The sequence below is a fragment of the Bombina bombina genome, chromosome 3 (assembly GCF_027579735.1).
Source record: "Bombina bombina isolate aBomBom1 chromosome 3, aBomBom1.pri, whole genome shotgun sequence".
In the NCBI taxonomy this organism is placed as follows: Eukaryota; Metazoa; Chordata; class Amphibia; order Anura; family Bombinatoridae; genus Bombina; species Bombina bombina.
In genome coordinates this window covers 863,459,742-863,472,395 of record NC_069501.1, presented here as the reverse complement: position 1 = coordinate 863,472,395, position 12,654 = coordinate 863,459,742, and the positions used below count along the sequence as shown (strand labels likewise).

Below are 12,654 nucleotides of genomic sequence, written 5' to 3'. Positions count from 1 at the left end.
TATGGAATCATTGCAAATACTGAAACTGCCCACAATTATCCGTGAAATCTAATCCAATACCTGATCCAAATACCTCCCTAAGGGTAGTGAATATGAAACAGCCGACAAGACAAAATAAAAAAGCTCAGATACTGTTTAAACAAAAATAACGACAATCTAGGCATGCCTGGACAAGTGGTACAAAAAGACAAATGGCATGTGAGGGAAAATTATAGCCTATAATTTAAATGTTTTCAAAATATAATAACAAAAAATTTAAAAAAATGTTGCATAACATGCAATAAAGAAAATATACAAGCCACCACATCATTTCCATGCTTTTACAAACAGGCATTACCTCCATCGTCCTCTGTAAGCTCTTGAATAGGTTCCAAGATCTGTGACTGACCTTATATGTATGCAGAAAAAGGCAGAAGAAAAAGGAAGGGGTGGGGAACAGGTGTACTAGTAAGAAAAGTATGGATACTGGTTGTTTTTTTAAAGAAATTTACTTTTTGGAATATAGGACAATTTCTTTGTTTCATATAATAAGCAGATGATTATGTGCTAGCTAAAATTACAGTTCAAAGGTGTAGGCTTACCATATGAGAATATGCACTTAATTTTCTGTCTGGTTAAAGGGACAGTAAACACCTTGCAATTACAAGACAATTCTGTTGTGTTGCTATAATGTAACATATCAGCCAAGTCTTAACATTTTTAAAACACATTAACATCCTTTTGACTGCAATTATCTATCAGTAGTCAAACTCCACCTATCATTTGCCGTCTTTGGAGGAGCCAGTCTGAGTTTTAGACCACAGACAACAAGGCTATCTCTGACTATAATGTTCGTATAGAGCAGTGGTTAGCAGTCTTAGGTTGTAGGCCTCCCCTCTGACATCATTTACAAGGCAGCGCCCCCCATAATAGATTTTCTTTAAAGGGAGAAAAGTATTATTAACTTTTAGTTTTAATTAGGGGAATTTACATCTGATCCAGAGCTGATTCTACTTAACCAGAAGAGAGCTTTACTCACATTCTAATTTGCGCTGTTACTCCTGTGTTAGACAACAAACGCAATGCAGTCTGGGTGACTTCGTTCTTAGTGACTTTCTTTAACCTACACCCCTGCCTTTGCTTTATTGCACCATTAGATGGCATTGCCAGTTCTTAAAAAAAATTATGTTTTGCCAAAGTCAGCTGCTGCTTGTGTTTTTCATAGGATAGTGCAAAGTGTCACTGCTCCCGTGCATCCCCTTACATGCTCTTGAGCTCCCCATGGGGAAAGATATATAGCAGAATTAGCCTTGAAAAGTCTGCATGGTGCTCTTTTAAGTGATGGTAAATCCAAGCGTATAGCAAACGCTAGGATTTACCATCACAAAAAAAAAAATGTTCTCTCATTGTTTCGTAAAAAACAATGTTAAACTCACCCCATCTGTAAGGAAAGAAGATCGCTAACAGCGCCTCCGGCCGCCCACGGCACAGCACTTTCTCTAACGTTTATTTTTAGTGATGATAAATCCTAGCGTTTGTTATACGCTTGGGTTTACCATTACTTTAAATTCTGGGAATTAGAAATTGCTAATGGTTTTTATTGAACATGTATGGCTTTCCTCACATTTTTGTATTGCATTGGACATTTTTGAAAAAAATTTTGATTTAAAAAAAAAAAAAGCATGAAAGAGGGTGACAAAATAAATAGTGAAAATGTATTACAAAGTTGTTTCAGTATGCATAACTAAGCATGTTATATATAAATCTCAAGGTGTTTACTATCCCTTTAACAATATTGTAAAGTCTTACTCTCCTGCCTTGGATTGAAAAAAAATTGATTAAGACTCAAAGTTTGTGGCCTAATGAAATAAAAGCATTAACAGATTTAGGGCCAGATTACGAATGGAGCACAAACATTTGCGCACAAGTGATAAGGGTTTTATTGTGGGTGCTTGTGGGCGTCGGGTTTATCTCTTCTATCACAAGTTGAAAGTAAACGTGATCGCTTGAACGCAATTCAAGTTAACGCTCGACGGGTTAGAACTGTGGTTAACTGTTTTTCGAAACAAAAAAGTCTCACAAAACACTTCAAAAATACATTACAAAGTACAGTTAAACTCATAACACCATCTAATAAAAATTAAAAATATATATATATTTCACACAAAAGTTATAAGGGCTCAAAGATATGAGGTCTCAGGCAATATTCATTTAAATTAAAGTGTTATACTGTGTATTTTCTGTAAATATTTCCCATCCCAATGTTCTGCACATAGCAGAATATGTTCTATGTATTTATATATATATATATATATACTAGTAAAAAAAGAAAAAAGAAATTTAACTACAGAAAAAAAATAAACAAATCATCAAAAATAAAAAATAACCTAATTCCTATGAAAATTAAAAAGCTCGCCCCCAAAATAAAAACACCCCCTAATCTAATACTGAACTACCAATAGCCCTTAAAAGGGCTTTTTGTAGGGCATTGCCCTAAGTTAAACAGCTCTTTTGTAGTTACCAAACATTCTAAGCCCCCCTAACAGTAAAACCCACAAACCCACCAAACCCCCCAAAATAAATAAACCTAACACTAAAAAACAAAGTATCAATTTCCCTGAAAATGGCATTTGTATGGGCATTGCCCTTAAAAGGGCATTCAGCTCTTTTGATGTCCATCTCTAATCTAAAAAAAAAAAAAAAAAATACTTAAAAAAAAAAACAACAAAAACCTAAATCTAACCCCCAAAAATTAAAAAATTAAACCTAAATTTAAATTAATCTAAAATTCTAATATTACAGAAAACCAAAATGATAAAATTTTACAAAATTATACCTAATCCCTATGAAAATAAAAAAGTCACCCCAAAATAAAAAACCTAACACTAAAAAACCTTAACTACCCACTGCCCTGAAAAGGGCATTTGTTGGGCATTGCCCTTAAAAGGACATTAAGCTTTTTAACAAAATGCCCACCCTAATCTAAATAATAAAAAAAAAAAAAATAAGTCTAACCCCCAGGTTGGTACTCACCTTCCTGAAGTCAGACGGAGAAGGTCCTGCCCCATGCGCTAATTTGAATAGCCAATAGAATTTAAGTAGCTCTCATCCTATTGGCTGATTTGAACAGCCAATAGGATTTGAATAGCTCTCATCCTATTGGCTGATTTGAATTTGAAGAATCAAATCAGCCAATAGGAATTCAAGGGACGCCTACCTTGAATTCACTATCCAGTGTACGGTGGCGATAGTACGAAGAGGATCCTCCACGCTCCATGGCTCCGCGGTCGCCGGTCTTCAGTTCCAGGGTCGTCGGTCTTTAGCTCCGCGGTCATCGGTCTTCAGCTCCGTGCCAGATTGGTACTGGAAGAAGAAAGAAGAGGTCGCCGCTTGGAAGAAGAATTCACCGCATGGGACAGGACCTTCTCGGCCGGACTTCAGAAACGTTAAATACCAACCTGATGGTTAGACTTTTTTTTAAAAAAATTTTATTTAGGTTAGGGTGGGCATTTTGTAAAATAGCTAAATGCCCTTTTAAGAGTATTGCCCAACAAATGCCCTTTTCGGGGCAATTGGTAGTTTAGGTTTTTTAGTGTTAGGTTTTTTATTTTGGGGGGTTTGGTGGGTGGGGGGGGTTCTACTGTTAGGGGGGACTTTGTTTATTTTGAATGTAAAAGAGCTGTTTATCTTGGGGCAATGCCCTGCAAAAAGCCATTTTAAGGGCTACTGGCAATTTATTCTTAGATTAGGGGGTGTTTTTATTTTCGGGGGCTTGTTTATTTTCATAGGGATTAGGTTTTATTTTGTAAACTTTGGTAATTTGTTTTTTATTTTCTGTAATGTTAGCCTTTTTGTATTTTTTTGTAATCTTAGCTTTTTTTTATTTTTTGTAACTTTAGTATTTTTTGTTTCGGGAATTTGTGTTAATTTAGGGGGTGTTGGGTTAGGGGGCTTAGTAATTTAATTAGTTATTTGCATTGTGGGTGTTGGCGGTTTAAGGGGTTAATAGGTTAATTTAGTTTATTGCGATGTGGGGGTTTTGCGGTTTAGGGGTTAATAATGTTTATTGCGATGTGGGGATTTTGCGCTTTAGGGGTTAATAGGGTAATTAGGTTTATTGCGATGTGGGTGGTTGAAGGTTAAGGGATTAAGGGGTTAATTACTTTATTATTTTGCGATGTGTGGGTTTGCGGTGTATGTGTTAATACTTCATGTGGGAGGTTTTGTTTTTTTTTGGTTATACTTTGTGCGGGCAGTGTTTTTTTTTTTGTAATGCTCCGTTTGCCTTTGCTGCATCCCAGTGGATTCTGAAAATGCTTCGGTGGATTCTTTCACCACCCTGCCATTTTCGGAATTCGCCTTATCACTGAGGTCTATAGAAAAGAGTTCTCAGGAAACACAATTTTAAGAGCAGATTCTTCACAATTTATTGCAGTAATTTACAGAGCTACTGGAAACATGCCAACAGTTTGACAGAACGTTTAGTAGAGAGAGGATATGATAAAGGAACACTAGACACTTTATATAGACAAGCATCAAAATTTGATAGAGATAGTTTGCTGTTGGATAAGTTAAAACCAAGAAGGGATGATGCAGGAATTAATTTTATCACTACCTTTAGCAATTTTTTTTTTTTTAGATATTTGCAATATCATAATATCACTTTAGGAGAGTGATAAAGATGTACACACCATATCAAGACAGTGCAAATTCATTTCTAAGAAAAGTAAAACTATAAATGATATAGTAAGAAGAGATTTTGCTACAGGCAAATAAGGTAGAGCAGGGGTGTCCAAACTTTGCTCTCCAGAGGTTTTAGAACTACATTTCCGATGATGCTCAGCCAGCATTTTATCTAGCTGAGCATCATGGGAAATGTAGTTCCAAAACCTCTGGAGAGCAAAGTTTGGACACCCCTGAGGTAGAGGGACCGGTAAGAATTGGTTAACACCAAGGTTAGGTTTTTATGGTTGCAGAGGAAGACAGTGTAAAAGTTGTAACTACATAAGAGAGGGAGATACATTTGTATCAACAGTTACAAAGAAAGCTTTTTCTATTAAACAATGTATTAATTGTAAGTAACTCCACTTATGTGGTATATCTGGTAACGTGTAAGGTGTGCAATTTTCAATATGTGGGACTTACCTGAAGGATGCTCAAAGATCGAATAAGGGAACACTTATTGTCACTTGAGGCTGAAGTTCCCAAAACCCCAGTAGCAAAACATTTCTTTAAACTTACTAATCGCTTGGAAGCCTTTAGTTTCCAAGGTATTGAATTGATTAATATGGGATGCAGAGGGGGAGATAAATTTCAAATGTTATGTAAGAAAGAAGTTTTTTGGATTTACACACTACGTACAGAGTCTCCTCTAGGTAGCAAGAAAATCAGTGATGTGAAACTTTTTATTGATAAAACATAACCTGTTTTCATTCTGTAATTATATATTATTAATATGAGTTTTTTTGACTTTTATACAGGCTATGTGAGTGGGCTTTTGCAGTGTATGTGCTCAATCCTTTAGAAGAAACAATTTTCATTCTAGGCGGTTGTGGCATTGGATAGCGATTTCATATACTGTATATATGTTTTTTCTTATATTCTAGAAATAGTTTTCTCCACTATGAATAGCATATGTTTAAAAACTGTGTGAGTAGTGAGGTTTTCCCACAGATGTAAGTAAATGTTTTATTGAGATCTGTTTATCCTAGGTATCTATGGGTGCTTTAGAGACATTTCAGCTTTGTTTCTTTATTGTTTTTATACTTTTGTATATGTGTATCATTAGACTATATGTGATTGGCACACGGAGTGGGTGTGTAGCCCTGATGAAATTTGATTTGTTGGGCTTACCATCCTGTCTGTGTACTTAACTAGGTGAGATACACCTGTATAGCGGCTGAGGAAGTGCCCTAAGAGGCAGGAAACGCGTCAGCTGTGCAGGTCTGGTTACTGTGCTCTTTATGTTCTTAACTTCATGTTATAATAAACCTACTTTTTAACTTTCCTTGCTCCCTCCTCATTTAAATGCTGGTGTCTGCCGAATTTGCCTAACCTGTGTTTGCTGGATGTTCTGGATTGAAATAGGGTTATTGGAGAGCCCTGAAGCATTTCTGAGCTTAGGACCGGGACCGCTATCTACCATAATGGCCTTCAGAGTAAACAAGACTTCACCTGGGATCCGTGAGTAAAACGCTGTAATTTACAGCTGATCACATTGTTTCATTAAACATACTACGGAACTCTGTGTAGCTGGGATAATATATCCTACACTGACAGGCTGAGAGCGCAGTTTCTACTATACAGCATTGAGAGTGATGTAAGCTTGAAACTTGTAACAATTAAGTGGATTAATATACAGCAAATGTAACACGCAGAGTAAGAACACAGCATTTGGATATCTAGTGTTTCTTTAACGAACATTCATTTGGTTACTGGTGTTACATGCAATTATTTATGGAGCGTACGTACGTAGATATTTTGAATTTGTTTGTTTGTGTGAATTAGTATGAAGAACCGCCTTATCGGCATGAAAAATAAGATAAGGGGAATCACACTGCAGAGCTGAGAGTTCCGAGACTCTTCGAGCAGAAGAGTTAGCAACAAGAAACAAAACCTTCCAAGATAACAACTTAAAAGGACAGTATACACTCATTTTCATATAACTGCATGTAATAGACACTGCTATAACGAATATGATGCACAGATACTGATATAAAAATAGAGTATAAAACTGTTTAAAAACTTACTTAGAAGCTCTCAGTTTAGCTCAGTTGAAAAGGTAGCTGGAAAGCCCACTGCAAGTGGGAAATAAGACACTACCCCCCCTCCCCTTCTTTTGCATATGAAAAGACCCTTTACACAAACAGGAGCAAGCTGGAGAAGATAGCTGACGGTATTCTGATAAAACTTTGGGGCTTGGTTAGGAGTCTGAAAATCAGAGCAATGTTATTTAAAAATAAGCAGACCTATACATTTAAAAAAAAAAAAAAAAAAAAACTTTATGGGCTATATAAATAGATCATCTACAAAACATTTATGCAAAGAAAAAATGAGTGTATAATGTCCCTTTAATGTCTATGGAATGCAACGGCTTAAACGGCGCAAGCTGTAAAACTTTACGAACAAGGATAAGGCTCCAAGGAGGAACAACAGACTTAAAGACAGGCCTGATTTTGACCAAGGCCTGGCAAAAAGATTGCACATCTGGCACATCCGCCAAACGTTTATGTAGTAAAACTGATAAAGCAGAAATCTGACCCTTCAGGCTACTGACTGACAGTCCCTTTTCCAGGCCTTCCTGAAGAAAAGACAAAGTTCTAGGAATTCTAATTCTACTCCAAGAGTAGCCCTTGGATTCACACCAATAAACATATTTACGCCATATCTTATGGTAAATCTTTCTAGTAACAGACTTGCGAGCCTGAATCATGGTCTCAATGACCGACTTAGAAAAACCACGCTTAGACAGAATTAAGCGTTCAATCTCCAAGCAGTCAGCTTCCTTGGATAAAGGAAGGGATACTGAATCAGAAGGTCCTTCCTCAGAGGTAGTCTCCAAGGTGGGAGAGATGACATCTCCACTAGGTCTGCAAACCAGATCCTGCGAGGCCACGCAGGGGCTATTAGAATCACTGACGCCCTCTCCTGTTTGCTACAAGCAATGACTCGTGGAAGGAGAGCAAACGGGGGAAACAGGTATGCCAACCTGAAAACCCAAGGAACCGCCAGAGCATCTATCAGAACGGCCTGCGGATCTCTTGACATTGAACCGTACCTTGGAAGCTTGGTGTTCTGATGGGACGCCATCAGATCTAACTCTGGCAGCCCTCATTTGAGAACTAAGCTGGAAAACACCTCCGGATGGAGTTCCCACTCCCTGGGATGAAAAGTCTGTCTGCTGAGAAAATCCGCTTCCCAGTTGTCTACTCCTGGAATGTGGATGGCAGATAGACAGCAATTGTGGGTCTCTGCCCACTGAAGAATCCGAGTAACCTCCTTCATGGCTAAGGAACTCTGAGTTCCTCCCTGGTTATTAATGTAAGCCACAGAGGTTATGTGGTCTGACTGGAACCTGATAAACTGGGCTTAGGACAACTGAGGCCAACCAATGCAGCATTGTAAATCACCCTCAACTCCAAGATGTTGATGGGAAGAGCAGACTCCTCCTGAGTCCAAAGGCCCTGAGCTTTAAACAAGTTCCAGACTGCTTCCCAGCCCAGCAGGCTGACGTCCGTGGTCACGATCTCCCAGGAATGTCTCCGAAAGCATGTGCCCTTAGACAGATGTTCCTGAGAAATCCACCATGGGAGAGAATTCCTTGACGAGTGATCTAACTCTATTCTCTGAGATAGATCCGCATGGTCGCCATTCCATTGTCTGAGCATGCACAACTGGAGAGCTCTCAAATGGAATCGAGCAAAAGGAATGATGTCCATGGAAGCCACCAACAGACCGATTACCTCCATACATTGAGCCACTGAAGGATAAGCAGTAGTTTGAAGAGTGAGGGAAGAGGAAATGATTTTGTTTTTCCTGACCTCTGTCAGAAAAATCTTCATCAATAGACAATCTATTATGGTCTATCTTCATCAAAAAATCTTCATCAATAGAGAATCTATTATGGTCCCTGAGAACACTACTCTTGTAGCAGGGAAAAGGGAGCATTTTTCCAGATTCACATTCCATCCATGGGAACGAAGAAAAGACAACAATATCTCTGTGTGAGATTTTGCTTGTTAAAAAGATGGCGCCTAAACCAATATGTCGTCCAGGTAGGGTGCCACAGCAATTCCATGAGAACAGATCACTGCCAAAAGAGCCCCCAGAACCTTTGAAAAAAATTCTGGGAGTCGTGGCTAGACCAAATGGAAGGGCCACAAACCGGAAATATTTGTCCAGAAAGGCAAATCTCAGGAATCTGTGATGGTTCCTGTGAATAGGAACGTGAATATACGCATCCTTTAGGTCTATGGTTGTCATGAACTGACCGTCTTGTACTAAAGGAAGAATGGAGCGTATAGTTTCCATATTGAAGGATGGAACTTTGAGAAACTTGTTTAGACACTTTAAGTCTAGAATGGGACGGAAAGTTCCCTCTTTTTTTGGGAACCACAAATAGGTTGGAGTAGAACCTGAGACCCTGTTCCTGCACTGGAACTATCACTCCCAGGGAGGAAAGATGTTGTATACATTTCAAGAACGCCTCTCTCTTTATCTGGTCTGCAGATAATCTTGAGAGATGGAATCTGCCTCTAGGAGGAAAAGTCTTGAATTCCAATTTGTAACCCTGGGATACTATATCCACAGTTCAGGAATCTGGAACATCTCGTATCCAGGCTTAAGAGAACTGAGAAAGTCTGCTCCCCACCTGATCCGATACCGGATCGGGGGCAAACCCTTCATGCTAATTTGGAATCAGCTGCAGGTTTATTTGATTGTTTCCCCTTGTTCCAAGACTGATTGGGTTTCCAAGAAGACTTGGATTGTTCCTGCTCGGAAGAAGAAGGGGAAGGCTTTATTCTGAAGTTACGAAAGAAACGAAAGTTACTTTGACGTCCTTTAGGCCTATTCTTATCTTGAGGTAGTAATATCAGAGATAGTTTCTGCCAAACCGGGTCCAAACAAGGTTTTGCCCTTGTAAGGAATCGCCAGAAGCTTGACTTTAGAGGGAATGTCTGCAGACCAAGATTTCAACCATAACGCCCTGCGTGCTAGGACAGCGAAACTAGAAGTTTTAGCTCCTAGTCTAACAACCTGTAAAATGGAATCTGCAATAAAGGAATTGGCCAATGTAAGAGCTTTAATCCTATCTTGAATTTCATCCAAGGAAGTCTCTACCTGAAGAGAATCAGACAAGGTGTTGAACCAATAAGATGCCGCACTAGTCACAGTGGCAATACACACCTCAAGTTGCTATTGGAGACCTTGATGAACATAAGTCTTTTTCAAATAAGCCTCCAGCTTCTTGTCCATCGGATCCTTAAAAGAGCAGCTATCCTCAATAGGAATAGTGGTTCTCTTAGCCAGAGTGGAAATGGCCCCTTCAACTTTGGGTACAGTATACCAAGGGTCTTTAATGGAGTCATCAGCAGGAACATTATCTTAAATATGGGAGGAGGGGAAAGACACCCCTGGTTTCTTAGACTAGAGGTCTTGTGTGTTCTGGCTACCTACTAATAACTCTAATTTTAATCCTGAAGCTACCTATGCAATCACTTTGAATTGATAGTACTATCTCATTTGCTACGATTTTTCTAAATGCAGAAAGGGGACTATATGGAATATTTATTGTTATCTTAACTTATAAAGAGATTACTTGGTGCTTAATATCTACACACACAGCTGACAGCAGCAAATTACAGACCTCAAATCATTGACCGCTTAAGCTGTGGCAAGACTCATTTGCAAACTACTGCAGGCGGCCATCAAATATAAGCGAAAGTTGCAATTTACCTGTAAAACGTATGTTTTTCTATTGCCAGTGTTGAAACACGAAAATAATTTCACCTAACCTTACACTGCTATATCACTATAGAAACAATTCTCGGTGAGACAAAGCGGGGTTATTAATAGAGCTTCAGTGCATGTTCTAATAATATGGCGACCTCTTATGACCATACTATTATTGTAACAATTACATGGCCTAACATGGGGCGTTACTAAATAATTTAACAAAGTTACAATAAAGTAACTATGTTGTAATATAAGCTGCATTAGCAGCTGTAACGCTAAAGATATTAGTCCTTGGGGCACACTTAATGCAGTTACAATGTATATTTCCAAATGCAGCGATATCACTCTTGTTACAATCCTCTTTATTTGCTGAAACTTATGCAACAGCTGTCATAAAGTATAACGACATTTGTCGTTGGGTAAACATTATACTTAACCGGTAATCTGGTCATTTAGGACCGCTCTAATAGGCCTTACATTATTTTGCCATAATTCCTATTATATACAATATTGGACATTAAGTCTCTGATCCCAAGCGGGAGTATTTCTAATAAAACAAATTGCCAAATGTACGGCACTATTTAAGGAGACACTACAACAATCCCTACCTGCTACTCTATAAATAACTAGGGGGTACTCTATTCACCATATAATAGGTGTAGAACCAACCTGCACGGTCTAATAACAAACACCTACCCAATACCAAGATGTTGATATCAGGTTTTACTGTTTGCACCAAACACTGTTATAATTTCTGATTAAACAGCTTCATACGCTACAAAGCTATTAACCAATAGGAACCAGATTACACATAGACTACCTTGGTTTATCCCAAAGCACAACTGACTGGTTCATACCATAATTTATCCTGGTTCAAACTAATTCTAGGAAAGTATATAATGAACAACCATATAGTTCTCTTGTTGTTTTTAAAGAGTGCCCATTTTTAACCAAATCTATTAACGTTAGATGTTTTAATAACTTGTAATTTTTTCACACACACCACGCTACACTCATAATAATTATGGGATTATCATAATTAATTGTGGGATTAGAGTGCTGAAAGTGTACGCTTTTTTTGCAACTGTCTTAGGTTGTATAAGTAAATAAGATAATCACGATCCGGCACAGGAAAAACCCCTGAAGTGGAAGGTTCATCAAAGAAACTATTAAGTTTACTAGATTTCTTAGGAGTGACAACGACATGGGTATCAGAGTCATCTAAAGTAGCTAAAACCTCCTTTAACAATACACAAAGGTGTTCAAGCTTAAATCTGAAGGATAACACCTCAGTTTCAGAAGAAGGAATTATACTGTCCGAATCTGAGATTTCACCCTCAGAAAGTCCCGATGTATCTCCCTCAGACTTATGAGAAAGGGCAACTTGGGAAGCAGAACTGAGGACAGGCACCTTACTTTCTGAATTTCTAGATTTCCGCTTGTGTTTTTCCTGTATTCTGTGAATGGCAGCTAATGCCGCAGATACTGCTGAAGATACCTGGGCAGCAATTTCTGCTTTTAAATAAACTCCACTAGGAGTTATAGAGGAACCGCAGGGCACTGCATGTTACGCCACTGAGGCTTTGGACGTAGCAGGAGAAAGCTGAGGTATTATTTTAACAGCATTATCCTGAGAGACATTAGGCTCAAAAATGTTACCTTTATTTTGCAAGGTTTACTTAACACATGAAGAACAAAATTGCATAAGAGCTGCAATTTGTGTATCTAAACATAATAAGCATGAATTCATGAGAGCAGGGTCTTGCGCCATATCAGACATGCTGTGAAACAGTAAATAAACTTGTACAGATAAGTTTTTTAGATTAAAGATTTTTAATATTCAATTAAAATAAGCCAAGGAAAAAAATCACTTTAAATTGTATCCCAAATTAGGATTGATTCCCAGCTAAAATTATGTGAGAAAAGTTAAGAAAAAACATTGAATAAACAACTTTTTCCACAGAAATGTTATAAAGTAAAGACAGAACTCAAATTACTGCTGCGACACAGAGAGGCACTAAAAATAGCTTCCAGGTAAAACGAGTACCAGAAATAACCGTTTTTTAAAACCGGACAGTTTAAAATGTTGCATCGGTTTATTTTAAAGCAAAGGGGAAATTAATAAGCTGCTGAATGTGAAAATTCAGCCTTACTTTCAGTTTAAACGTATATTATTTTATTAAGTAAATATGTGTCAGAAAATAAATCCTAACAAAAACA

The 12,654-nt window shown here is 38.0% G+C and overlaps 1 protein-coding gene across 1 annotated transcript in view; it reads right to left on the bottom strand.

Moving 5' to 3' along the window:
- DZIP1 (DAZ interacting zinc finger protein 1) overlaps positions 1-12,654 on the bottom strand; it is a 281,110-nt gene that overhangs the window by 151,192 nt on the left and 117,264 nt on the right. Inside the window, exon 11 of the mRNA XM_053707838.1 lies at positions 338-388. Coding sequence (XP_053563813.1) covers positions 338-388 — 51 coding nt within the window. The remainder of the gene's footprint in view (positions 1-337; positions 389-12,654) is intronic.